Source organism: Heptranchias perlo, chromosome 15 (genome assembly GCF_035084215.1).
Source record: "Heptranchias perlo isolate sHepPer1 chromosome 15, sHepPer1.hap1, whole genome shotgun sequence".
NCBI classification, from domain to species: domain Eukaryota; kingdom Metazoa; phylum Chordata; class Chondrichthyes; order Hexanchiformes; family Hexanchidae; genus Heptranchias; species Heptranchias perlo.
This window is the reverse complement of record NC_090339.1, coordinates 9027414-9054519: the sequence shown is the minus strand read 5'-3', so window position 1 is coordinate 9054519 and position 27106 is coordinate 9027414. Positions and strand designations below refer to the sequence as shown.

Below are 27106 nucleotides of genomic sequence, written 5' to 3'. Positions count from 1 at the left end.
TCGGGCGTGACTGTGTGATCTGATGACTGGCGCACGCAATGAGGGCGTATCAGGAAGTTGCAGGCGTGTAGCCCGGAATTTTCCATCCATTAAAATTAATGAAAGGAAAATAACACACTGCGCGCCCGTGATTTGCCCCTGAAAGTGCTGGATCACAGAATCACTCCTTTAGCGTAGTCATACACTAACTTGCACTGAAAAACGAGAGTCTTTTCAACTACTTATTGGGTTGTTTCCAGGTGACTTGAGGCCTGTGTCCATGCCAACAGAGTACAGTTGGCTGGGAGAATCCAAGGAGCCCAATATGTATAAGCGAGGTAGCAGAGGTGAGTATATCTGCTGTTGTAACCTGTGGTTAGGACAAAGAAAACCTATACTAGATATTGGATTTCAGAACTATTTATTTTTACGTGACAGTATAATAGTGCTGCTAAGTGATCTGTATACCAGCACCACTAACGATTAACTATTGTATAGTCTGTATCTACAATATATTGAAAGTTTTGTGTATGTGTGCACTTCCTGTAAGTGTTGCATTTTCCTCCTGTAACATTTTCTGACTTCTATTTCCATTGCGCCTGTCCTTTTTATCAGTTTGTTTTTGTCAAGCTTAAACTTACCAATTCATTTTACTTACCTCTGTTGAGTCCTCAAAGCTTGCTCCCCAAGTTAGGTCATGCTGTTACTTACTTAATCTCTGAACTTGTCCAGCTCCATTCCCCGAGATCCGAGATTCACGACTTTTGTCCACAGAACGTTCAAATCAGCCTGTTCTTTTGTCACCTCCAGACTCGAGTACTCCAGTACTTTGCTGGGTGGCCTGCCGTCCTCCACACTCCGTACACACCAGCTCATCCAATACTCTGCTGCCCGTATTGTATCCCACACCATGTCCCATTTGCCCATCACCCCTGTCCTCGCTGACCTTCTTTGGTCAGTTTCCACCCAGTATTGGCTCCCAGTCCCCCAGTGCCTCAAATTCAATATTCTCATCCTTGTGTTTAAATCCTTTCATGGCCTCACTCCTCCCTATTTTGGTAATTTCCTCCAGCTTTACAACAATGCTTTGAACTTGCCATTCATCCAACTGCAACTTCTTGTGCATCACTCTTCCCTTCACCCCACCATTGGCAGATGTGCCTTCAGCCACCTAGGTCCTACGCTCTGGAATTCCTTCCCTAGACCCTTCCACCTCTCCACCTCCTTCTCCTCCTTTAAGACTTTCCTTAAAACCCAAGCTTTTGTTCAACACTTCTAATATCTTCTTCTTTGAGTCGGCATCCATTTTCTTTTTATTCTGCCTCTGTGAAGCATCTGAAAGTTTTTCTATGTTAAAGGCACTGTATAAGCTTTTAGCACTTCATGTATTTTAAGTTCCGAATACCACTTCGATGAAGATGTGGGGAGGGGCACTTGAGGTTTAAGGTTTGGTCATGTTGGGTGACAATAGGGAGGGGGACATCAGTGGCTGGGGTTGGGGATGATTTTCCCCTACAGTGACCTCATAGAATCATAGAAAGGTTACAGCATGGAAAGAGGCCATTCAGCCCATCGAGTCCGCGCCAGGTCTATGCAAGAGCAATCCAGCTAGTCCCACTCCCCCACCCTATCCCCGTAGCCCTGCAAATTTTTTTCTTTCAAGTACTTATCCAGTTCCCTTTTGAATGCTATGATTGAGTCTGCCTCCACCACCCTGTCGCGCAGTGCCATTTTCGAACTCCCTGCTCCAGCCAACACACTGTCCTAACCTCGCACATCTGAACAGGACTCAAATGACATAAAGGACCCCCCACCAGCACTATTTAAAGGGATCATGAAATATTTACAGGTTAGTTGCTGGATTAGTTATTCTGGCTGCAATTCTGGTACAATTGTGGATGTTTGTGGAACTTTCCTATACTTGGAGAAAGTTGCAATATTCCAAAGAGAGTGGTCTTGCAGTACTGTTAATGGCATTTAAAATAATGTGCTGAACAAGGTTGCTGCCAGACATGGGTGGCTTGCTAGGGCTTCCTCTAGGAATTGAACATGACTGGGAGAATGAAGAGAGGCCATACAGAGCAGGACAAGCTGCTAGAAGCGGGAGGAGGAGGAGGAAGCGCAGGGCACTCAGCAGGGCCTGCAGGGACCAATTCTCTTACTTCAACTTCAGCGATGACCAGTGCATCCGACGGCTGCGGTTCGCGAAAGAGTTTGTGACCGAGATTTGTCAACTGCTGCAGCTACAACTGCAGCATTCGAGCAGGACAAGAATAGCATTGCCTGTAGCTGTCAAGGTAACTGTGGCACTTAATTTTTAAGGCTCTGGCTCACTTCAGGCTGCTGCTGGCAATATAAGCAACATCTCACAGTTTGCTGTGCACTGCTGTATAAGGGAGGTCACTGACACTCAGTACACACTCAGAAACAGATTCATCACGTTCGCTCTTGACAGAGACAAGCAGTATGAGTGAGCATGAGGGTTTGCTCGCATTGCAGGCTTCCTCATGGTGCTGGGTGCTATTGCCTGCACGCATATTGCTGCATGCGTACTCCACATTGGAACTTGGCCATATTCATGAACAGAAAGGGGTTCCACTCCCTCAATGTGCGACCGGTGTGCGAGCACAGGTAGTGCATCATGCAGGTCAATGCCCGCTATCCTGGCAGCAGTCACAACGCCTTCATTCTGTGGCAGTCCAACGTGCCACCTATATTTCAACCAGCACGGCAAGTCAAAGGCTGGTGACAGGGCGACAAGGATTATCCCCTCTTGAAGTGGCTCATGGCTCTGGTCAGGAATGCACATAAATGTGCACAGCAGGCGTACAATGAGAGCCAGGCTGCCACCCGGAACATCATCGAGTACACCATACTCAAGCAACGCTTCTGCTGCCTGGACCACACTGGAGGAGCTCTGCAGTACTCAGCTGAGTGGGTATCAAGATTGGTCGTCGTATGCTGCATGCTGCACAACCTCGCCGTTATAAGGGAACAGCCCTTGCCACCGCCTATGAGGCGAGAACCTGAGCCGGAGGAAGAGAAGGAGGAGGAGGAGGAGGAAGAGATGGAGGATGAAATGGAGGAAGAAGAGGAGGAAGTGCAGCAGGAAGTGGAGGACGAGGCAGGAAGGCAACAATATGGACAGGCCCTGTATGCCAGGGCTCTGCGTGATCAGATTATTAATGAGCAATACCAGTAACCTCAAAGACACCTTCCCATTCACCAACAGTCCCACACTCCTTACTTTTCTGCTCCCACATGAACATCAAATCATCCTCCTTATGATTGCACATTGCTTCCTCCCTCAGCTCATCACAGAAATGAAAACCAACACTAAATACAAATTCAAATCCAAATTTATAAATGAACACATCATAATTCAAACAAAGTGAGACAATTCACCCTTGAGAATTCCCTTAGTGCCTATTGTTCGTGTGCCTTTACCTTTCCTAGTGCTCCTACGAGGTGCATCCCTAGTGGCTGGAGCATGGGTGGTGGGAGGCTGCTGGCCTTTATTTGAGGAGAGTGCACATGGCCTTGGAGGATGACCTTAAGCATCTCTGGGCTAGGAGGGACGGCTTCAGACTGCAGCATTCTGGCTTGGGCTGCAGCAGTCTAGCCTGGCTGGCTGACTGGCAACGCCAAGGGCACTGGTGGAGTGGCAGCGGTGGGAGCAGGAACGCTGTCATCCTGAGAGAGGACAGCAGGTTCGTCTTCCATGGCGCCACTGCCACTTTCCCGGGGCAGCACCTCAGCAATCCTGATGATCTGCTGGAGAACAGATTGCTGGACTGCTGCGACTATGGAAGCCATATTCCACAGTGGAACCCAGAGCCACGATAGCAGCCACCTGAGCCTGCAATGCAGCAGTCTGAGCTCCAAATGCAGCAGTCAGACCTTGGATGGCAGATGTTTGTGCTGCAATGGAAGCTGTGACATGGTCATCAGACGCTGCATCATGGTGGGTTCCACAGGTGTGCTGATGGAGGTGACCACCCATTCCATGTTGGAAAGGATGGGCTCCAAGCTCTGCTCAAAGCCCTGTGCCAAGTTGGATCGACTCCTCCATGCCCCCTTGACATTGTGCTCAGGCTTTCTGGCAGGCTTTCCAGTGCACCATGCATATGGTGGTGTGCACCCATCAGCCTTCTAATATAACCTGGCCCATCGAAGTCATCATCTGATTCCTTTGCAGCAGAACTAATGTGTGACCTCGCCCTTCAGTGAGCTGGCACCTGCGGTATCCTTTCGCCCCGTGCCAGCTTCTGCGCACTTGTACCCAATGTTTCACCATGTGCAGATCCCTCCTCTATTCTAGCCTCTAAACTACGCGCAGTGTCAGTCTCTGAGCTGGTGGCTGCGAGTGTACAGTCGAGTGATAGTGTGGCTGCATCATCACTGTCATCTTCCTCTGCCTCCTCTGATTGTGCTGGTTCCATTTCTTGGGTATCTGCAATGACAAAGGGACACAGGTTGAGTTGTGGTGATGGCTTACACTATTTGCAGCACGTAAGTCAGAAAAGATTGTGAACTGAGGGAGAAGTGGGGAGCGAGAAGGATGATTAGGTATGCAGAGACCCTCATCACCGATACCTCCAGCACCGCCGGTGGCCATGGCCGCAGTGGCGGTCCGCAAAATGAACAACAGCACAGTCTCCTCCATGGGATTGGGGATGTGTAGGCCTCCCTGTCCGCCCCAGGTCTTTCATGCTGCCTGTTGTTAAGCGCCACCTTTTCCTGCAAGAAAGAGGGAAGTGTGTCAGTGAGTGTCCTGCAAGATGTTTGGGTGATGTGGCTGCCATGGTTGAATAGCTACCAGAGTGTGTGACCTGTGAGTTGTGTGTGTGCGGTTTGCAATAGTTGGTACTGTGTGAGCATTTGATTTGAAGAGTTGCGTACTGATGGAAAGCGTTTGTTGGTAGGTGGGTGATGGGGGATGTAGTGTGTTGAACAGTGGATGAGGCTAGTGGTGCAGTTGGTAGGAGATGCCACTTGACAGTTGAAGTTACTTACCTTGACCACAGGTGTCAAATCATTAAACTTCTTCATGCACTGCATCTATGTGCATGGAGAGATGCTCCTGGCATTTACCTCGTCCGCCACAGCCTCCCATTGCCTCCTCAGCAAGTGTCTGGAGGGCGTCCTGTTCCCCCCCCCTGGGTAAAGGATACCCTTCTGTGTGTCCACCTCTTGCACCAAGGCCTCTAGTGCATCGTGGGAGAACCTTGTTACACACCCTCTCGCAGGCCCAGCCATTCCTCAGTATTATTCCAGCACAGAGTTAATTGCCACACCGATTCCAGGACTCCCGGCAGCCACAGTGCACCTCCCCTTTAAGAGGTGCAGGCTGCCTTTAAGTAGAGCTAGCCACTCCTGATATCGGGGCCCCCGGCTGGTGCGTGCAGCCAATCAACAGTGCAGGTAACGCTGGCTGCACGCAGCAATCATAGAAATCATCAGGCAGCACGAATGTTACATACTGCCTGCATCTCAATGACCGGGTGAGGGTTAATCGTGCATCGTGATCCCAGTGCCAGTTTTCGGGGGTTAACCAATTTAACCCCCCATATCCTTCAACTCACCATAAGCAATGTTACGCAAATATATATGTTAAAGTTCTGATTCCACACACTAGTCACATCATATTTTAAAGTGACAAAAGTGTATTTTTTTTAATAAAAAAGAACAAAGGCAGTCATTTTACACTGGTTTCTTCTGACCAGGAGTCAGGAATTTACAATCACTTGCCAAGAGTGATTAACTTCTAATTGACCTCAGTCTCCAATATACAGCCGTTGCACATGTGGCCTTAAAGAGAGAGGCCAATTTAAACATTGTTGCACATCAACATTATGTGATGTAGCATGCCTGCTATAAAACAACATATCCTGCGACTGACCACGAACAATACCACAAAAGATCTACTAGTTTCCATAATTATTAGGGCATGAGACTAAACCAGGTGATTTTTGGCGGGTTTTTTTACTATCGGGGGTAACAGCCAATTCTCAAACTCAAATACTGCTCAGCAATATTGCACTTCTGTCAGAAACACAGCTACTGTTTGTTGGTGAGGAGAATCCCTCGCAGTAGTAAATAGTAAATGCTGTAAGATTCTGTAGTCAGATTGTAGTATCTTTCTTGGAATCTCCTTTTCTTCGCTGAGAATCCCAGCCATGTCTGAGAGGAGACGATGGGGCATTTTTAAAGTTCATTGTCTTCCAAAGAAATTGTTTGCCAAACATGTTTTTATTTTAATTTGGGTAGAGAAAAGCCGTGCATAATTCTTTGCGCAATGCTGCGTTTTGACATGATTTGCATTATTTCAACCTAGTGCCAAGTAGAAGTAGAGTCAATGTGTTATCTCTTTTATCACTGCTAATCTAGAAAATTACACAGAATACTGGTATTTGCATTAGCCCTTCTGATTAATCCATTTCGCTGATTTACCAGTGAGGCGTTACTACCAGAATTAACACCAGGCAAATGGATGCTGTACAGGGACAGAGGAGCAGCAAGGATGGGAAAACAGTGATGGATTTGCTGGGAACAAGGATATTGAAGTCAGAGGTGAGGGAACAGTTCAGCAGGTCAACAATGAAAATGGTGACATGATAGGTGAAGGGCAGAGGAGGGGGAGCTGGGAGGGTGAGAGTGAATTAATGAGGGAGTTGGGCAGAGTTTTCTTTCCATGGGCAGGTGGATATTGCTGGAATTTGGGGAGGGAAATGGTCTATAGGTAGAAAGAGAGATGAGGAATTCCTCAGAGATGGTCTTATTGATGATCTATGCCTCAGTTGCGAAGAGGCCATGGGATAAGGTTGAGGAGATAGCCGACGATATGGATGAGGGAATTTATATGAAGGGTAAATTGTAGAGAAGACAAGCAAGCTAGGGTAGTTCAGGTGTAGGATGAAATTACTGAGGATGAGAAGTCGCTCACTTCAGAGATTAAGGGAGGACAGAATGGATAACATCTCAGTGAGGAGGTCAGTGTGAGACTTGGGAGGGTGGTAAAGGACAAGGGTTGTGAATGAGAGGTGTGGGGGATGGAAGAGGGTGACATGCTCTAAGGAGGAGAAGGTGCCAGAGGAGTTGTGGGTGAGACCAAGATGTGTCTTGATGATGAGCGCTACCCACTGCCATGACAGTTTGAGTAGCGCAAGTGATAGAAATTATAGGCAGGCGGAGAGGCTTTTAATGGAGAAGGAATCACCGGCTATGAGCTACGTTTCTGTCAGTGGCAGGATGTCAATAGTCTTGTTCACAATGAGATTGTGAATGGCAAGAATCTTGTTCACTAGAAAGTGAATACTATCGGGAGCAATACCAAAAGGGACGTTGAAGGTAGGTCTTTCGGTGGGGTCAGAGAGGGCAGCAGTGGAGGGGGTGTGAGAGATCGGAAGGAGGTTGGAGAAGTTAACCCCCAAGGAATGCACTTGGAGCAGAGGATGGGGCAGTTAGGATTGTTAAGAATATCAAGGGAGGTGAGGGGTGTATTCTGCTTACTATACTGGACATGTTCCACCATTCCTTCATCATTCATAACTAACACCATCGTGGGAACACCAACTGTATAGGCCTGCCACCTCCTTCTCAGGGCAATCAAGGGTGAGCCATAGATCTGGCCTTGCCAGTGTCGCCCACATCCTGAGAACAAATATTAAATAAAGAGATGTCATTGGCCCAAATCTTAAGAGTTGTCAAATCTGCCTCTAAGCAATTTGGACTTATGCAAAATCCACTTAGTGCAACACAGTTTTCTTCTCCTCCCCACCCCATAAATTTAACACGTTGTTATAATCCAAATGTGACTTGGAAAATTTGCTTGCACGGTGTGGGCTTGAGCATGGTTCATTACTTTTGAAGTGTTACAGAAATACCACCAAAAGTTCAACATTATCGGAGGAGCAATCTGCCCTGAAAACTGATCAATGTGGCCTCCCACTCCTGCCCCCACACCCCCACCCCCATCACCACCAAGTGCTGTTAAGGTACTGACATTTGCACAATGTTCTCAAATACAATTTTAAGTTGTTTTTCAGGGCTGTTAAAGAATGCAATGTGCTGCAAAAAAATTAGTGAAATATATAAGTACCCACAGGCCTAATCTTCCACCTTCCCTGTACAGAAGGCTTTTTTTAAAATTGTAATTGGAGAATGATTATTTTTGGTCTTTCTGCTGTATCCTATTGTAAAACCCCACATAAGGCATTAAAAATAATGAACTCTATTAACACTGAAGATTCCTTTCCGTACTGCGTGTTTGATTGATGTTTCATGGGGTGATCAGTGGAAGATAATGGCCAAAGCTGTCTATGAATAATGAAAGCCTTTTTTTCCCTTTCCCTAGGCATGTTGGTGACATGCCATTTATTTCCAGTACCTTTCTCTCTTTAAACTGCAGTTCAGTAATATATTTTATGTTTTTCAATAATTACCTAGGCATTTGTGCAATCAGACCAAATTTATTTGAAAACTTTACAGTGTATTGGGGGATGTGATGTTTTAGACTGCACTGAGCCGCACAGCTCGAGGGACTTCTTTCTCAATCACATTCAGCGCTGCTTCCTGTCCATAAGGCGCAAATTAAGATGACCAAAACGTGCTAGCTGATCTCCTGTGGTGTTGCTCATGGTGAATCAGAGGTTACACTATTGCAAAGGGGAGAGGTTGTGGGAGCGTGTAAGAGGGGGAGGGGTGCACATCTCTAATGAAAAAGGTTTGTGAAAGATCTTCGCAGAGACATATAATCATTTTTTCATTGGTTCCTGGAACGTGAATATCGTTTTCCTTACCCACTGCAAGTTGATAAATAAATAAATACCATTCACTTAAATAAACTCTCGGCATGTGATATAGGGGAGCAGGTCTTCAGCACCCACCTGTTTTGGTTATGACTTTTTATAGTGAATCCCCAGATACGTATACAACTTTAGCTTAATCTTATTTGCATCTTTCCTCTTTTTACCAAATATCTCTACCAGGACGATTTCTGCATTGACTTCTGAGAATTCCATTTTGATAGCACTTCCATCTGTCACCACACTCAATTCAGTATCATCTTCAGTAGTGAAAGCCAATGCAAAGTATCCATTTAGCACTCAGCCATAACTTGGTTCTTCACCCTAATTTTTTTTTTTATTCGTTCACGGGATGTGGGCGTCGCTGGCGAGGCCAGCATTTATTGCCCATCCCTAATTGCCCTCGAGAAGGTGGTGGTGAGCCGCCTTCTTGAACCGCTGCAGTCCGTGTGGTGACGGTTCTCCCACAGTGCTGTTAGGAAGGGAGTTCCAGGATTTTGACCCAGCGACAATGAAGGAACGGCGATTTATTTCCAAGTCGGGATGGTGTGTGACTTGGAGGGGAACATGCAGGTGGTGTTGTTCCCATGTGCCTGCTGCTCTTGTCCTTCTAGGTGATAGAGGTCGCGGGTTTGGGAAGTGCTGTCGAAAAAGCCTTGGCGAGTTGCTGCAGTGCATCCTGTGGATGGTACACACTGCAGCCACAGTGCGCCGGTGGTGAAGGGAGTGAATGTTTAGGGTGGTGGATGGGGTGCCAATCAAGCGGGCTGCTTTATCTTGGATGGTGTCAAGCTTCTTGAGTGTTGTTGGAGCTGCACTCATCCAAGCAAGTGGAGAGTATTCCATCACACTCCTGACTTGTGCCTTGTAGATGGTGGAAAGGCTTTGCCCGACAGAATCTTACAATGATCCCATATAGTCTTTGATCATACTTTGACTCCTGCCATAACTCCTGATGTAACTTTCCTCCAGCAAATCACCCAGTTTTAACCTTCTTTAATGACATAATTGGAGGTGGCAGACATTTATCCAAATGCTTTGTCCCACTATTAATGTTTTTGTCAGCTTGCAGCCATCATTATTCTACATCCTTAGGATAGCCTCACGTCGTTATGTTGTCCACATGTTGCAGAGTGCTGTTTGTGGGACTTTGCTGTGCACAAATTGGCTGACCTGTTTCTTGGCCAATATTTATCCCTCAACCAACACCTAAAACAGATGATCTGTTCATATATTTCATTGCTGTTTGTGGGACCTTGCTGTGCACAAATCAGCTGCTGCATTTCCTACATTACAACAGTGACTACACTTCAAAAGTACTTCATTGGTTGTAAAGCACTTTGGGATGTCCTGCAGTCATGAAAGATGCTGTATAAATGCAAATTCTTTCTTTCATTACAATTTATACCTTTGTCAACTGCAGCATTCTGACTGACTGAACCTTGTATTTAAACAATTAAAGTTGCTTTCCATGTCTCTGAGATTTTCCTTGTGGTGAGTCTCTGTCACAACACTGAGTGGATAGTCCCACATGTTGATATCAGATAGAAGTAATTTATTCAGAGGCCCTCGTGGTTGAGGTTTTCAGCTCAAGCTTAGCTTCTCACATGATTATTTTGCTGTTACATAGAAACATAGAAAATAGGAGCAAGAGTAGGCTATTCGGCCCTTCGGGCCTGCTCCGCCATTCAAAATGATCATGGCGGATCGTCTAACTCAGTACCCTGTTCCCGCTTTTTCCCCATATTCCTTGATCCCTTTAGCATTAAGAAATATATCTATCTCCTTCTTGAATACATCTAATGACTTGGCCTCCACTGCCTTCTGTGGTAGAGAATTCCACAGGTTCACCACCCTCTGAGTGAAGAAATTTCTCCTCATCTCGGTTCTAAATGGCACACCCCGTATCCTGAGACTGTGACCCCTGGTTCTGGACTCCCCTGCCATCGGGAACATCCTCCCTGCATCTTGTCTGTCTAGTCCTGTTGGAATTTTATATGTTTCGATGAGATCACCTCTCATTCTTCTGAACTCTCGTGAATATAGGCCTAGTCGACCCAATCTCTCCTCATATGTCAGTCCTGCCTCCCAGGAATCAGTCTGGTAAACCTTCATTGCACTCCCTCCATGGCAAGGACATCCTTCCTCAGATAAGGAGACCAAAACTGCACACAATACTCCAGATGTGGTCTCACCAAGGCCCTATATAACTGCAGTAAGATATCCCTGTTCCTGTACTCAAAACCTCTTGCAATGAAGGCCAACATACTATTCGCCTTCCTAACTGCTTACTGCACCTGAATGCTCGCTTTCAACGACTGGTGTACAAGGACACCCTGGTCTCATTGCACCTCCCATTTTCCCAATCTATCACCATTCAGATAATAATCTGCCTTTCTGTCTTTACAACCAAAGTGGATAACCTCACATTTATCCACGTTATACTGCATCTGCCATGTTCTTGCCCACTCACCCAACTTGTCCAAATCACACTGGAGCCTCTTTGCATCCTCCTTTGTGTCATCTGCAAACTTGGAAATGTTACATCTAGTTCTCTCATCCAAATCATTGATATATATTGTGAATAGCTGGGGCCCAAGCACTGATCCCTGCGGTACCCCACTAGTCACTGCCTGCCACCTTGAAAAAGACCCATTTATTCCTACTCTCTGTTTCCTGTCTGTCAACCAATTCTCAATCCATGCCAGTATATTCCCCCCAATCCCATGTGCTTTAATTTTGCACACTAACCTCTTGTATGGGTCCTTATCAAAAGCCTTCTGAAAATCCAAATAAACCACATCCACTGGTTCTCCCCTATCTATTCTACTAGTTACATCCTCAAAAAACTCCAGTAGATTTGTTCGGCATGATTTCCCTTTCATAAACCCATGCTGACTTTGTCCAATCCCATTAATGCCCTCCAAGTGTTCTGTTATCACGACTCTAGCATTTTCCCCACTACTGATGTTAGACTAACTGGCCTGCAATTCCCTGTTTTTTCTCTCCCTCCTTTTTTAAATAGTGGGGTTACATTTGCCACTCTCCAATCTGTAGGAAGTGTTCCAGAGCCTATAGAATTTTGGAATATGATCACCAATGCATCCACTATTTCCAGGGCCACTTCCTTTAGTACTCTGGGATGTAGATTATCAGGCCCTGGGGATTTGTCAACCTTTAGCCCCATTAATTTTCGGAGCACTATTTTTTTACTAATACTGATTTCCTTCAGTTCCTCCCTCTCACTATTATGTGTGTCCTCCTTTGTGTTTAATTGTTCTGCCATTTCTTTGTTCCCATTATAATTTCCCCCATTTCTGACTGTAAGGGACCTACATTTGTCTTCCCTAATCTTTTTCTCTTGACATATTTATAGAAGCTTTTACGGTCAGTTTTTATGTTCCCTGCTAGTTTACTCTCATACTCTATTTTTCCCCTCTTAATCAATCTCTTTGTCCTCCTTTGCTGAATTCTGAACTGCTCCCAATCCTCAGGCTTGCCGCTTTTTCTGGCAATTTTATATGTGTCCTCTTTGGATCTAATACTATCCCTAATTTCTTTTGTAAGCCACGGTTGAGCCACCTTTCCTGTTTTATTTTTGCGCCAGATAGGAACGAATAATTGTTGTAATTCCTGCACACGTTCTTTAAATATTAGCCATTGCCTATTCACCGTCATTTCTTTTAGTAAAGTTCCCCAATCTATCATCACCAACTCGCACCTCATACTTTCATAATTTCCTTTATTTAGATTCAGGACCCTAGTTTTAGATTCAACTACTTCACTCTCCATCTTAATGAGGAATTCTATCATGTTATGGTCGCTCTTCCCTAAGGGACCCCGCACAACAAGATTGTTAATTAATCCTTTCTCACTGCACAATACCCAGTCTAGGATCACCTGTTTTCTAGTTGGTTCCTCAACGTATTGGTCTAGAAAACCATCATGTACACACTCCAGGAATTCCTCCCCCACAGTATTATTGCTAATTTGGTTTGACCAATCTATATGTAGATTAAAGTCACCCATGATTATAATTGTACCCTTTTTGCATGCGTCTCTAATTTCCTGTTTAATGGCCTCCCCGACATCTCCAATACTGTTTGGGGGCCTATAGACAACCCCCACCAATGTTTTCTGCCCCTTGGTGTTTCTTAGCTCCACCCATACCGATTCCACATCGTGATTTTCCGAGCCAATACCCTTCCTCACTATTGCATTGATTTCCTCCTTTACTAACAACGCTACCCCACCTCCTTTCCCTTTTTGCCTGTCCTAACTAAATATTGAATACTCCTGAATGTTCAGTTCCCATCCTTGGTCACCCTGCAGCAATGTCTCCGTAATCGCAGCTATATCATACCCGTTAATATCTATCTGCGCTGTAAATTCATCTGCCTTATTGCGAATGCTCCGCGCATTAAGACACAATGCCTTTAGGCTTGTCTTTTTAAGATTGCTAGTCATCTTAGTTTTATTTTGCACTATGGCCCTATTTGTTTTTCGCCCTTGTTTTCTCTGCCTTCCACTATTGCTTCTTCCCTTTCTGTCTTTTGTTTCTACCCTTGTCTGTCTCCCTGTTGCTATGGAGACCTACAGCTCCAATCTACAGCAGTCTCCTCTAGATTCACCATGTTGTGGTCTGTTGCCTCACCGATCTCTGGCTCTGCTGAGGGAGTGCCCAGCAACAGGGGAATGGCAGGAGCTGGCAAGGATGATGCAGAAGATTCTCAGGGCAGTGCCACATCCCAATCTCCTTTACTCAGTTGACTACACTTGAGTAACCAATTGACTCATCAGACAGTCATTTAATCAGAAGTGGAAACTGTGCTAATTCTACTCCTGGAGGCAGGTACCGACACCCAACAACCATCCACATCTCTCACTCCTCCCACTGGGGGAGCACTTAGAAGGAGCTCATAGGTAATATGTAGAAGGCACATACCATACACTTTGACTAAAGGGAGGCATCAGGGCGAAATGCACTGAATATAGAAGCACCATACAGTGTAAGGGTTAATAAAAGCCGCATTGACTAATACTGGAATGACAGTTCTTTTGGTGCAAGGCCAATTCAGGTTTTTGGAGAGGAATGAAAGAAAGAACATGCATTTATGTATAGCACCGTTCTTGACCTCAGGATGTCCAAATGCACTTCAGAGCCAATCAAATGTTTTTGAAGTGTAGCCAATTTGTGCACAGCAAGGTCCCGCAAACAGTAGTGAGATAAATGACCAGGTAAACTACCTCAGTGATGTTGGTTGAAGGGATAAATGTTGGCCAGAACATTGGGAGAACTCCCCTGCTCTTCTTTGAATAGTGCCATGGGACTTGTTATGTCCATCGCAGAGGATAGACAGGGCCTCGGTTGAACATTACATCCGAAAGACAACGCCTCCAACTGTGCAGCGCTCCCTCAATACTGCACTGAAATGTAAGCCTGGCCTACATGCTCAAGTCCTTGGAGTGGAGCTTGAGCCCAATACCTTCTGACTCAGAGGTGAGTGGTTCTATCACTGAGCCAAGGCTGACAAATTAAGTCACATTCGTGAATTGCTGCACAGCTGGATCCAATGGAGGGACAGCTTTTTTGCCATAGGGAATTCAGGAGAAACTTCTTTATCCAGAGATGGTCAGAATGTGGAACTTGCTTCCACAAGTAGTAGTTGAGGTGACTAGTATAGATGCATTTAAGGGGAAGCTCGATAAACACATGAGGGAGAAAGGAATAGAAGCATATGCTGATAGGGTTAGATATAGAAGGGAGGGAGGAGGCTGTTGTGGAGCATAGAGACGATCATGGACCTGTGGGGCCGAATGGCCTGTTTCTGTGCAGTACATTCCATGTTTGGGTGATTAGATCCTGTCTGAGCAGCTCATTCAACAGGCAATTTTTCCCTCTTGTGGTAAACTTTATCTTCGTTGTCATATTCTTGTTGCCTTTCTTCTCCTGGTTACTTCTTCATTAGAAACCTTTACAAAGGACATAGCAGGCAACAGTAATCTTACAAGCCTTGACTGAACTGTACTGTAGAATTGGTCCAAGGAACATAGGAACAGGAGAATGCAATTCAGCCTTTCGAGCCCGTTCTGCCATTCAATTAGATCATGGCTGACCTGTACCTCAAATCCATTTACTCACATTTGATTCATATCCCTTGATACCCTTGCCCAATAATAATCAGTCGATCCCAGTCTTGAAAATTTAAATTGACCCAGCATCCATAGCCTTTTAGGGGGGGAAATTTGAGATTTCCATTACCTTGGTATGAAAAAGAGCTTTCTGATTTCACTCCTGAATGGTCTAGCTCTAATTTTAAGATTGTGCCCCCTTGTTCTGGATTCCTCCACCAGAGAAAATAGTTTATCTGTATCTACCCTATCGAACCCTTTATCATTTTAAACACCTCAATTTGATCACCCCTCAACCTTCTAAACTCAAGGAAATTCAAACCAAGTACCTGCCTTTAAGCCAATATTTCCTGAACGCAGTAATCCGGATGGGGTCTGACCAAGGCTCTGTACAGCTGAAGCCTAACTTCCTCCCCTTTGTATTCCAATCCCCTTGAGATAAAGACCAACATTCCATTAGCCTTTTTGATTACTTTTTGTACCTGTGCACTACCTTTTAGTTATATGTGTACATGGACACCTAAATCCCTTCGCTCCGCCACAGTTCTTAACCTCTCACCATTAAGAAAATATTCCATAGCCTTTCATGGATCCTAAGTGGATAACCTCACACTTAGAATCATAGAATGGTTACAGCACAGAAGGAGGCCATTTGGCCTGTCGAGCCCGTGCTGGCTCTCTGGGAGAGCAATCCAGTTATTCCCACTCCTTCCCCCTTTCCCCGTAGCCCTGCAGATTTTTTCCCTTCAAGTACTTATCCAATTCCCTATTGAAAGCCACGATTGAATCTGCCTCCACCACCCTTTCAGGCAGCGCGTTTCAGATCATAACTCGCTGCATAAAAAAGTTTTTCCTCATGTCGCCCTTGGTTCTTTTGCCAATCACCTTAAATCTGTGTCCTCTGGTTCTCGACCCTTCCGCTAATGGGAACAGTTTCTCTCTATCTGCTCTGTCTAGCCCCCTCATGATTTTGTGTACCTCTATCAAATCTCCTCTCAACCTTCTCTGCTCTAAGGAGAACAACCCCAGCTTCTCCAGTCTATCCACATAACTGAAGTCCCTCATCCCTGGAACCATTCTAGTAGATCTTTTCTGTACCCTCTCTAAGGCCTTCACATCCTTCCTAAAGTCCGGTCCCGAGAATTGGACACAAGACTCCAGTTGTGGCCAAACCAGTGTTTTTTTAAGGTTCATCATAACCTACTTGCTTTTGTACTCCTCGCCTCTTTTATAAAGCCCAGGATCCTGCTTTCTGAACCTGACCTGCCACCTTCAATGACCTATGCACATATACCTGCAGGACTCTCTGTTCCTGCACCCCCTTTAGAATTGTACCCTTTAATTTATATTGCCTCTTCTCGTTCTTTCTACCAAAATGTATCACTTTGCACTTCTCTGTGTTAATTTTCATCTGCCACGTGTCCGCCCATGCCACCAGCCTGTCTACATCCGCTTGAGGTCTCTCACTATCCTCCTCACTGTTCACTATACTTCCAAGTTTTGTGCCATCTGCAAAGCAGTGATCCTAGTACCGCCCCCTGGGGAACACCACTGTATACCTTCCTCCAGTACGAGAAACAGCCATTCACCACGACACTCTGTTTCCTGTCTCTCAGCCAATTTCGTATCCGTGCTGCTATTGCCCCTTTTATTCCATGGGCTTCAGCTTTGCTGACAAGCCTATTATGTGGCACTTTATCAAATGCCTTTTGGAAGTCCATGTACACCACATTAACTGCATTGCCCTCATCGACCCTCTTTTTCACCTCATCAAAAAACTCAATCAAGTTAGTTAAACCTTTACCAAATCCGTGCTGGCTTTTCCTAATCAGTCCACCCTCCTCCAAGTGACTGTTAATTTTGTCCTGGATTATCGATTCTATAAGCTTCCCCACAACCGAGGTTAAACTGACTAGCCTGTAGTTGCTGGGTTTATCTTTGCACCCTTTTTTGAACAAGGGTGTAACATTTGCAGTTCTCTAGTCCTCCGGCACCAGCCCCGTATCTAAGGATGATAAGAAGATTATGGCCAGTACCTCCGCATTTTTCACCCTTACTTCCCTTAGTAACCTAGGATGCATTCCATCCGGACCTAGTGACTTATCTACTTTAAGTACAGCTAGCCTTTCAAGTACCACTTCTTTATCAATTTTTAACCCATCCAGTATCTCAACTACCTCCTCTTTTATTGTGACTTTGGCAGCATCTTCTTCCTTGGTAAAGACAGATGCAAGGTATTCATTTAGTACCTCAGCCATGCCCTCTGCCTCCATGAATAGATTTCCTTTTTGGTCCCTAATCAGCTCCACCCGTCTTCTTACTACCTGTTTACTATTTCTATGCCTATAGAAGACTTTTGGATTCCCTTTTATGTTAGTTTCCAGTCTATTCTGCAAACTAAGCGTTTGCAACCATCTTCAGCCAGAAGTGCCAAGTAGATGATCCAGCTCGGCCTCCTCCTGATATCACCACCATCACAGAAGCCAATCTTCAGCCAATTCGATTCACTCCACGTGATATCAAGAAACGGCTGAGTGCACTGGATACAGCAAAGGCTATGGGCCCCAACAACATCCCAGCTGTACTGCTGAAGACTTGTGCTCCAGAACTAGCTGCTCCTCTAGCCAAACTGTTCCAGTACAGCTACAACACTGGCATCTACCCGACAATGTGGAAAATTGCCCAGGTATGTCCTGTCCACAAAAAGCAGGACAAATCCAATCCGGCCAATTACCGCCCCATCAGTCTACTCTCAATCATCAGCAAAGTGATGGAAGGTATCGTCGACAGTGCTATCAAGTGGCACTTACTCAACAATAACCTGCTCACCGATGCTCAGTTTGGGTTCTACCAGGACCACTCGGTTCCAGACCTCATTACAGCCTTGGTCCAAACATGGACAAAAGAGTTGAATTCCAGAGGTGAGGTGAGAGTTACTGTCCTTGACATCAAGGCAGCATTTGACCGAGTGTGGCACCAAGGAGCCCTAGTAAAATTGAAGTCCATGGGAATCAGGGGGAAAACTCTCCAGTGGCTGGAGTCATACCTAGCACAAAGGAAGATGGTAGTGGTTGTTGGGGGCCAATCATCTCAGCCCCAGGACATTGCAGCAGGAGTTCCTCAGGGCAGTATCCTAGGCCCAACCATCTTCAGCTGCTATATCAATGACCTTCCCTCCATCATAAGGTCAGAAATGGGGATGTTCGCTGATGATTGCACAGTGTTCAGTTCCATTTGCAACCCTTCAGATAATGAAACAGTCCGTGCCCGCATGCAGCAAAACCTGGACAACATCCAGGCTTGGGCTGATAAGTGGCAAGTAACATTCGCGCCAGACAAGTGCCAGGCAATGACCATCTCCAACAAGAGGGAATCTAACCACCTCCCCTTGACATTCAACGGCATTACCATTGCCGAATCCCCCACCATCAACATCCTGGGGGTCACCATTGACCAGAAACTTAACTGGCCCCCAGCCATATAAATACTGTGGCTACAAGAACAGGTCAGAGGCTGGGTATTCTGCAGCGAGTGACTCACCTCCTGACTCCCCAAAGCCTTTCCACTTTCTATAAGGCACAAGTCAGGAGTGTGATGGAATACTCTCCACTTGCCTGGATGAGTGCAGCTCCAACAGCACTCAAGAAGCTCAACACCATCCAGGACAAAGCAGCCCGCTTGATTGGCACCCCATCCATCACCCTAAACATTCACTCCCTCCACCACCGGTGCACAGTAGCTGCAGTGTGTACCAACCACAGGATGCATTCCAGCAACTCGCCAAGGCTTCTTCGACAGCACCTCCCAAACCCACGACCTCTACCACCTAAAAGGACAAGAGCAGCAGGCACATGGGAACAACACCACCGGCACGTTCCCCTCCAAGTCACACACCATCCCGACTTGGAAATAAATCGCCGTTCCTTCATCGTCACTGGGTCAAAATCCTGGAACTCCCTTCCTAACAGCACTGTGGGAGAACCTTCACCAAACGGACTGCAGCAGTTCAAGGAGGCGGCTCATCACTACCTTCTCAAGGGCAATTAGGGATGGGCAATAAATGCTGGCCTTGCCAGCGACACCCACATCCCATGAACGAATACAGAAAAAAATTCTCATACTCTCTCTTTTCCCCTCTTATTTACTTTTTCACTTCCCCTCTGAACTTTCTATATTCAGTCTGGTTCTCACTTCCCCACATTAACTTTCTGCTTCCATCTAACAACGTACTGTGCCACCTAACTTAGTGTCATCTGCAAACTTGGAAATATAACTCTATTCCTTCATCCAAGTTCTTGATATATATGTTGAAAAGCTGAGGCCCCAGTTCAGATTCCTGGGGAACATCACTTCTCACACGCCGCCAATCAGAGTACATTCCCTTTATCCCTACTCTCTGTCTCCTACCTCCCAACCTATTACTAACCCATGTCACAAGGTTACCTCCAATTCTGTGTGCTTTATTTTTCCTAATAATCTCTTGTGCAGAACCTTATCAAATGCCTTCTGGAAATCCGTATAGACAACATCTGTAGACACTCCCCTGTCTGCCATGTTATCAACCTCCTCAAAAAATTCAACTAGATTAGTCAGACGTGATCTACCCTTCACCAATCCATGCTGACTCTCTTTGATCAGCTCATACTTGTTCAAGTGCTCATTCACTCTGACCCTGATGATAGATTCCTGTTTGAGGATGTGATAGATGTGTTTCACTATCACCCTACTGGATGCATAGGCCACATTGTACCTATCCTCAATGTTTGTCCTTGAGTAATGCACTGGTGTCATGAGCTGCAAGCCATACCCTCGATTCCCCCAAAAATCACCCTTATAGTTGTCTTGGCCCTACCGCAGGTTGAATGAATCCAGAGAGCTGCCATGGAAATCAGCTTTCACGTGCATGGTTCTGGTCCTGTGCACACAGACTGCCTGCACGCTAATGGAATAGTAGCCTTTCCTATTGTTGAATGGTGTTTCGTTCAGGCTAGGGGCATGCGTGGTCACATGAGTGCAGTCAATGATGTCCTACACTTATGCCAATCCTGCCACATGGTAGAAGTGCAGGGCTGTTTCTGCTGCTGGCTGCTTTCCGCAGGATATGTGCTGAAACTCCTGGCCAGTTATCTGTGGCTGCAGTTGGAGAATGAAGATTTGGACATGCTGTAGATATTACTTGGAAAGAGCCAACTGCGTAAAAGTTCAGACCTTGACAGCCTCTAATAGAGCTGATCTTGTACAGGAAGTGGTCTCCAACTGTGGCTACAGGACTGTGCAGAGTCTGCAAATAGCTTCCTTTGACAACCTAAGTCAGGGTTGGCAGGTTTCTTCAGACAGGTCCAGATAAGGCCAATATACATGAGTGCCGGTGTGAATAAGTGTCCAAATGGAACATCTAAGGTACAATTTCACCTATCTGGCCTGCATCCTCCTTCTCCAGAAGCTGCAATTAGATTTTTATATTTGGGGAAATACCTGTAGCTGGACAGTAATGTGCTATGTAACAATTGCAGCTGTACAGCTGAACAAAAGACACAGTCCAACTTTAATTGTTATCAGAATGGCTCCAACGAGTTTCAGTGACTTCCTTTGTGCAACAAGGCCAAAAGAGAGCTGAAACAAGCAGATACCAATTGATACAGAAATTACAGCAATGAACTTTTATCCAGCTGAAGGGAACGGGCCTCATTAGCGACGCCCGTTTCTCCACAGGCGCTCAGTCAATCAGGCATTGCTCCTGCCCCCCAATCACATTTTGTCAGTATTTACAGTAGAGGAAGAGGAAAGCATGTTGGACACCCCAAGGAAACTCATTTTGAATCAGGGACGGGGACTCACCATAATTAATGTAATCAAATTAACAGTAATGAAGAAAATAATGGCACTAAAGAGTGACAAATCCCCAGGACCAGGTGGTTTCCATCCCAGGGATTTAAAGGAAGTAGGTGAGAACATTACAGATGCCCTAACTATAATCTTCCAAAGTTCTCTCGATTCAGGAACCGTTCCTTTAGATAGGAAAATTGCACATGTCACTCCGCTATTTAAGAAAGGTGAGAGAAAGAAACCAGGGAATTAGCTTAATATCTGTTGTCAGGAAATTACTAGAGTTCATATCTAAGGATAGAGTGACTGAACACCTTAAAAATTTTCAGCTGATCAGAGAGAGCCAACATGGATTTGTAAAGGGTAGGTCATGCCTAACAAACCTGATTGAATTTTATGAAGAGGTGACGAAAGTAGTGGACAGGGGAATGTCTATGGATGTTGTTTATATGGATTTCCAGATGGCATTTGATAAAGTCCCTCATAGGAGACTTTTAGCTAAAGTTGAAGCTCATGGAATTGAGGGCAAATGATTGACTTGGTTCGGAAATTGGCTGAGCAGCAGGAGACAGAGAGTAGTGATAATGGGCAGCTACTCAAATTGGCAGGATGTGACTAGTGGTGTATCACAGGGAACTGTGTTGAGGCCTCAACTATTCACTGTATTTATTAACGACTTAGATGACAGGATAGAGAGCCACATATTCAAGTTTGCCGATGACACAAAGATAGGCAGTCTTGTAAGCAGTTAGATGGAAACATAAAATTACAGAGAGAAGTTAATAGATTAAATGAATGGATAAAATTGTGGCAGATGGACTTCAATGTAGGCAAGTGTAAGTTCATCCATTTTGGACCTAAAAAGGATAGATCAGAGTACTTTCTAAATGGTGAAAAGCTCGAAACGGGTAACACACATTGGCAGCTATTCAAACATGACAGGCACATCACCCAAACACACGTCCCGCTTTCTTGCAGGAGAAGGTGGCGCATATCAGGAGGCAGCAAGTGGCAGTCACATTTAGCCTGTTCCGCCATTCAGTGAGATCATGGCGGACCTGTGACCTAACTCTATATACCCGCCTTAGCCCCATATCCCTTAATACCCTTGGTTCACAGAAATCTATCAATCTCAGATTTAACATTCACAATTGAGCTCGCATCAACTGCCATTGCAGAAGAGCATTCCAAATTTATCCCACCCTTTGCGTGTAGAAGTGTTTCCTAAATTCACTCCTGCATATCCTGGCTCTAAATGTTAGACTATGTCCCCACATCCTAGTATTCAAGTATAGGAGACCTCCAAAAACAATTACAAATGCATCAGCAGCCAGAAGCAATAATCCAGCCGCTAACCTGTAAATCCCACATGGTCCCTTTAAATAGCATTGGTGGGTGATCTCCAGGCACTCTAAGACACGTTCAGATGGTCAGGATTAAGACTGTGCGTTGAGTTGAGCGTTAAGTGCCAAAATGGTGTCTATCACTTTAAATCAGCATTGCACACTGATTGTATCCATTTTCTCCTTACTTTACATGCAGCCAGCGTTCGGTATTTGCCCATGTGCTAACTCCTATACCCAAGATGGCGTCCAGCGCACGTCACGCTGGAAACGTGCATGCGCAACCAAGAGGCCATCTTGGCACCTCGAGAGATCGCGTAACGCCGATACAACGGGTGCTACATGGCCCAATTTAGCGCCCATAGATCATTAAAATGTCAAGGGCAAGTACAGAAAATAATCAAAAAGGCTAATGGAGTGCTGGCCTTTATATCTAGAGGACTAGAATACAAGGGCATAGAATTTATGCCACAGCTATATAAAGCCCTGGTTAGACCACACCTGGAGTATTGTGTTCAGTTCTGGGCACCGCACCATAGGAAGGATATATTGGCTTTGGAGGGACTGCAGTGTAGATTTACTAGAATGATACCTGGACTCCAAGGGCTAAATTACGAGGAAAGATTACACAAACTAGGGTTGTATTCCCTGGAATTTAGAAGATTAAGGGGTGATTTGATTGAAGTTTTCAAGATATTAAGGTGAATTGATAGGGTAGATAGTGAGAAACTATTTCCGCTGGTTGGGGAGTCTAGGACTAGGAGACAGAGCCTAAAAATTAGAGCCAGAACTTTCAGGAGTGAAGTTAGGAAACATTTGTACACCAAAGGGTGGTAGAAGTTTGGAACTCTCTTCCGCAAACGGCAGTTGATGCTAGCTCATTTGTTCATTTTAAATCTGAGATTGATAGATATTTGTTAACCAAAGGTATTAAGGGATATGGGGCTAAGGCGGGTATATGGAGTTAGGTCACAGATCAGCCATGATCTCATTGAATGGCGGAATAGACTCGAGGGGCTAAATGGCTTACTTCTGTTCCTATGTTCCCCTCATTCAAATAAAATGTCAGGCCTTGAGTAGGTTCCAAATGCAGAAAGCACGTTCCCGATGTATTGCGGTCCTCAGTCAGCCACTCTGAATTGCTCAGCAATAATATTATAGAAGTTGGAGACCTCCAAATTGAGGGAAAGAGCTGTAGACTGTTAAACGACGTTTACACAAGTTGTAGTGGGACTATTAACTATCTGGAGATAGACTGGGATAACACTAACAATGGTGGTTGAAATGGACAGGAGGTTCAAGGAATGCACTTGGAACTATTTGACATTACAAATCCACTGAGGGAAGATGCCACACTAGACCTGGTACTGTGCAACAAACTGGGCAAAGTATACAACTTTAAGGTCCAACATTTGGGAGCCAACAATTGTAACATAATTAGGATTACTTTTATGTGCCGGAGAACCCTTGCAAATATTAGCACGTTCATTGGGACCCCCTGCAAATACTGGCATGCTCCCAGGGACCCCTGCAAATAATAACGTACTCCTGGAGTCCCCCTGTAAATAATGACAAACTACAGGGGACCCCCTGTCCTCACTTCTGAAAGACAATCTTAGCTACTCTAAAGGAAGGAATGTTCTCATTCAGAAACACAGCAACAGGAATGTTTAGTTCGTAAGTCAATAAATATATAAAAATGCAGATTTTACAGACTCCCGTTGGAATCCACTCATGGACGTCCTAGTGTGAAGTGACCCTAGAGGAAAAGTCTATAGAATACGCAAAGAAAAACAGAATCACAAGGAAAGGTGTTAAACCTTAAGAGGGATAAATAGGTGCCTAGCTAGATTAATTAAATTGGGAAAGCTGACAGATAAAATAGCGGACCAGCAATAAGCAATATTTAGGTACAAGATGGATAGGGTTCAGATTGAAAATACTTTGCCCAGGAATAAAGGAGTTGTGTCAAAGAGTGAAGTTCCATGGCTAAATAAAGAGATTAGGTCAAAAATGAAGTTTAAGGATGAAGCGTTCGATAAAGTTAAGGCTGGTGATATAGAAGAAATCCAGGAGAAATAGCAAAAGCACAGAAGAGAAGGAAAAGGGAGAGGATAGGAGGGCTAAGAGAGTGAGTAAAAAAAGATTGGTATTCAACATAAAGGATAATAGCAAAGGCTTGTATAGGCACATCAAAAGCAAGGAGATAATCAAAGGAGTGAGGCCACTGAGGGATAAAGAAGGGCATCTTCGAATGAAGAATTAAAAAATGATGCTTAACAACTATTTCACCTTCATATTTCTAGGGGAGGGTGAAGGAAGTACTGCAGGAATACCAGAGGAGCATGTCGAACAGCAGCTAATGGATGTAAATATTAAACGGGAAATGTTATTAAAAGGAATAATGGGACTTAAAGCTGATAAGTCACCTGGCTGATTTCCATTCTGGAATAACAAGAGAGATTACTGATAAAACGGCAGAGGTAGCAAACACGAGGCTGATGATGCCCTGTTCAACTCTCACAAAGCGTTGGTGCCCTGTATCATTGGCTTGTACTGTGTAGTGTGCTCAGGAAAGTGCCGTGACACTGAAAACCTACACGCATGTTGGACTGGAACTTTCACTGCCAGACCACCCAAAATTGGACAGGAGAGAGGTAGCAAATAGGGCAGGGAGGCCTACTGATGTTAGCTGTGGCTCAGTGGTAGTATTTTTCCCAGAGATTTGAGCACAAAATCTAGGCTGACATTTCAGTGCAGTACTGAAGGAGTGCTGCACTGTCGGAGGTGCCATCTTTCACATGAGACGTGAAACCGAGGCCCCATCTGCCCTCTCAGGTGGACGTAAAAAATCCCATGGAACTATTTCGAAGAAGAGCAGTGGAGTTCTCCCCGGTGTCCTGGCCAATGTTTATACCTCAACCAACATCACTAAAAAACTGATTACCGCATTGCTGTTTGTGGGGCCTTGCTGTATGCAAATTGGCTGCCTCGTTTCCTACATTACAGCATTGACTATACTTCAAAAGCATTTAATTGACTGTAGAGTGCTTTGGGACGTCCTGTGGTTGTGAAAGGAGCTATATGAATGCATGTTCTTTCTTTCTTAACAGCCAGGTTATCACCGCCTGTGGTAAATTTTCCTCCCCTCCACCCTCAAAACAGGGCTTTGAGTTGCCAGTCCCTTGACACCCTGTCACATTTAGACAGGAGCTGAGCCAGTGAAACCGACTAACTTTCCCGAGTTAAGCCTCAAATTCTGCCTCCTCCAGAAGACGTTTTGCAGTGCATCCTGGGGCTGCAGTGGGAAGCCCACTGATGACACTGTTGGGAGGGAGAGGGCTTGTTAATGGGCGCCTTTCTCTCCTCTCCCTCTCCAGGTTCCTTTACCTCTTCTGGGAGAGCATCCTTTTTAAATATTACAAGACAAGACTCCTGCACCCTTCAATCCATCCTCCTGCGCTGTTTCGCAACTACGAGGGATGTTACACTGAAGTGGCATCGACTGTTCCTCGCTCTCAGTGGTGGGTGACCTTCCTGGACTCCGCCCTACATTAATTAGGCCTGACCCTGGTTGGAGGGCAGCTGCCCTGACCCACCTCCGATGACGAAACCGCTTCCGGTGGGAATTCCAGGTCTTTGTGCGCAAGGCTCATTTAAGGCCACAAAAATATGTTAATATTCAGAAGGCGCTCGATTAAGTCCCTCATAAGAGACTCTTAGCTAAAGTTGAAGCTCACGGAATTCATGGCAAATTATTGACCTGGTTAGAAAATCGGCTGAGCAGCAGGAGACAGAGAGTAGGGATAATGGGCAGGTACTCAATTTGGCAGGATGTGACTAATGGTGTCCCACAGGGATCTGTGTTGGGGCCTCAACTATTCACTGTATCTATTAATGACTTAGATGACGGGCTAGAGAGCCACATATCCAAGTTTGCCAATGACACAAAGATAGGCAGCATTGTAAGCAGTGTAGATGGAGTCATAAAATTACAGAGAGAAATTAATAGATCAAATGGATGGGCAAAACTGTGGTAAATGGATTTCAATGTCGGCAAGTGTGAGGTTATCCACTTTGGACCTAAAGAGGATAGATCAGCGTACTTTCTAAATGGTGAAAAGCTCAAAACAGTGGAGGTCCAAAGAGACTTAGGGGTCCATGCACATAGATCATTAAAATGTCATGGACAGGTACAGAAAATAATCAAAAAGGCTAATGGAATGCTGGACTTTATTTCAAACGGACTAGAATACAAGGGGGTAGAAGTTATGCTACAGCTATACAAAGCCCTGGTTAGACCACATCTGGAGTACTGTGTTCAGTTCTAGACACTGCACCTTAGGAAGGATATATTGGCCTCGGAGGGAGTGCAACGTAGATTTACTAGAATGATACCTGAACTCCAAGGGTTAAATTACGAGGCGAGATTACACAAACTAGGGTTGTATTCCCTGAAATTTAGAAGATTAAGGGGTGATTTGCTTGACGTTTTCAAGATATTAAGGAACTGAGAGGGTAAATAGAGAGAAACTATTTCCGCTGGTTGGGGAGTCTAGGACTAGGGGACAGAGTCTAAAAATTAGACCCAAGACTTTCAGGAATGAAGTTAGGAAACACTTGTACACGCAAAAGGTGGTAGAAGTTTGCAACACTCTTCTGCAAATGGTAGTCGATGCTAACTTAATTGTTAAATTTAAATCTGAGATTGATAGATTTTAGATAAACCAACAGTATTAAGGGATATGGGGCTAAAGCAGGTCTATGGAGCTAGGTCACAGATCAGCCATGATTTCATTGAATGGTGGAGTAGGCTCAAGGGGCTAAATGGCCTCCTCTTGTTCCTATGTTCCTATGAGACCGTACTCCTACAATGAGCTGAGTGCCCTGAACAGTGCTCCAGATGCTCAGCGCTCATTTAAAATGGGTGCTGTACGTTTGCCCCTCTTGTACCTGAATATTTCTTGTTACTGGTCCACTGCTTTATCTGCCACCTTTTCCATTTTAGTTCTTCTTGTG

The 27106-nt window shown here is 45.1% G+C and overlaps 1 protein-coding gene across 9 annotated transcripts in view; it reads left to right on the top strand.

Moving 5' to 3' along the window:
* si:ch211-26b3.4 (connector enhancer of kinase suppressor of ras 2) overlaps nt 1-27106 on the top strand; it is a 648212-nt gene that overhangs the window by 397037 nt on the left and 224069 nt on the right. For 6 of the 9 annotated variants that reach the window (XM_067996824.1, XM_067996823.1, XM_067996827.1 and 3 more), the window contains one exon: nt 240-326. The exons of the other annotated variants lie outside the window; for them this stretch is intronic. In XM_067996824.1, coding sequence (XP_067852925.1) covers nt 240-326 — 87 coding nt within the window. The remainder of the gene's footprint in view (nt 1-239; nt 327-27106) is intronic. 9 annotated transcript variants of the gene reach the window in all.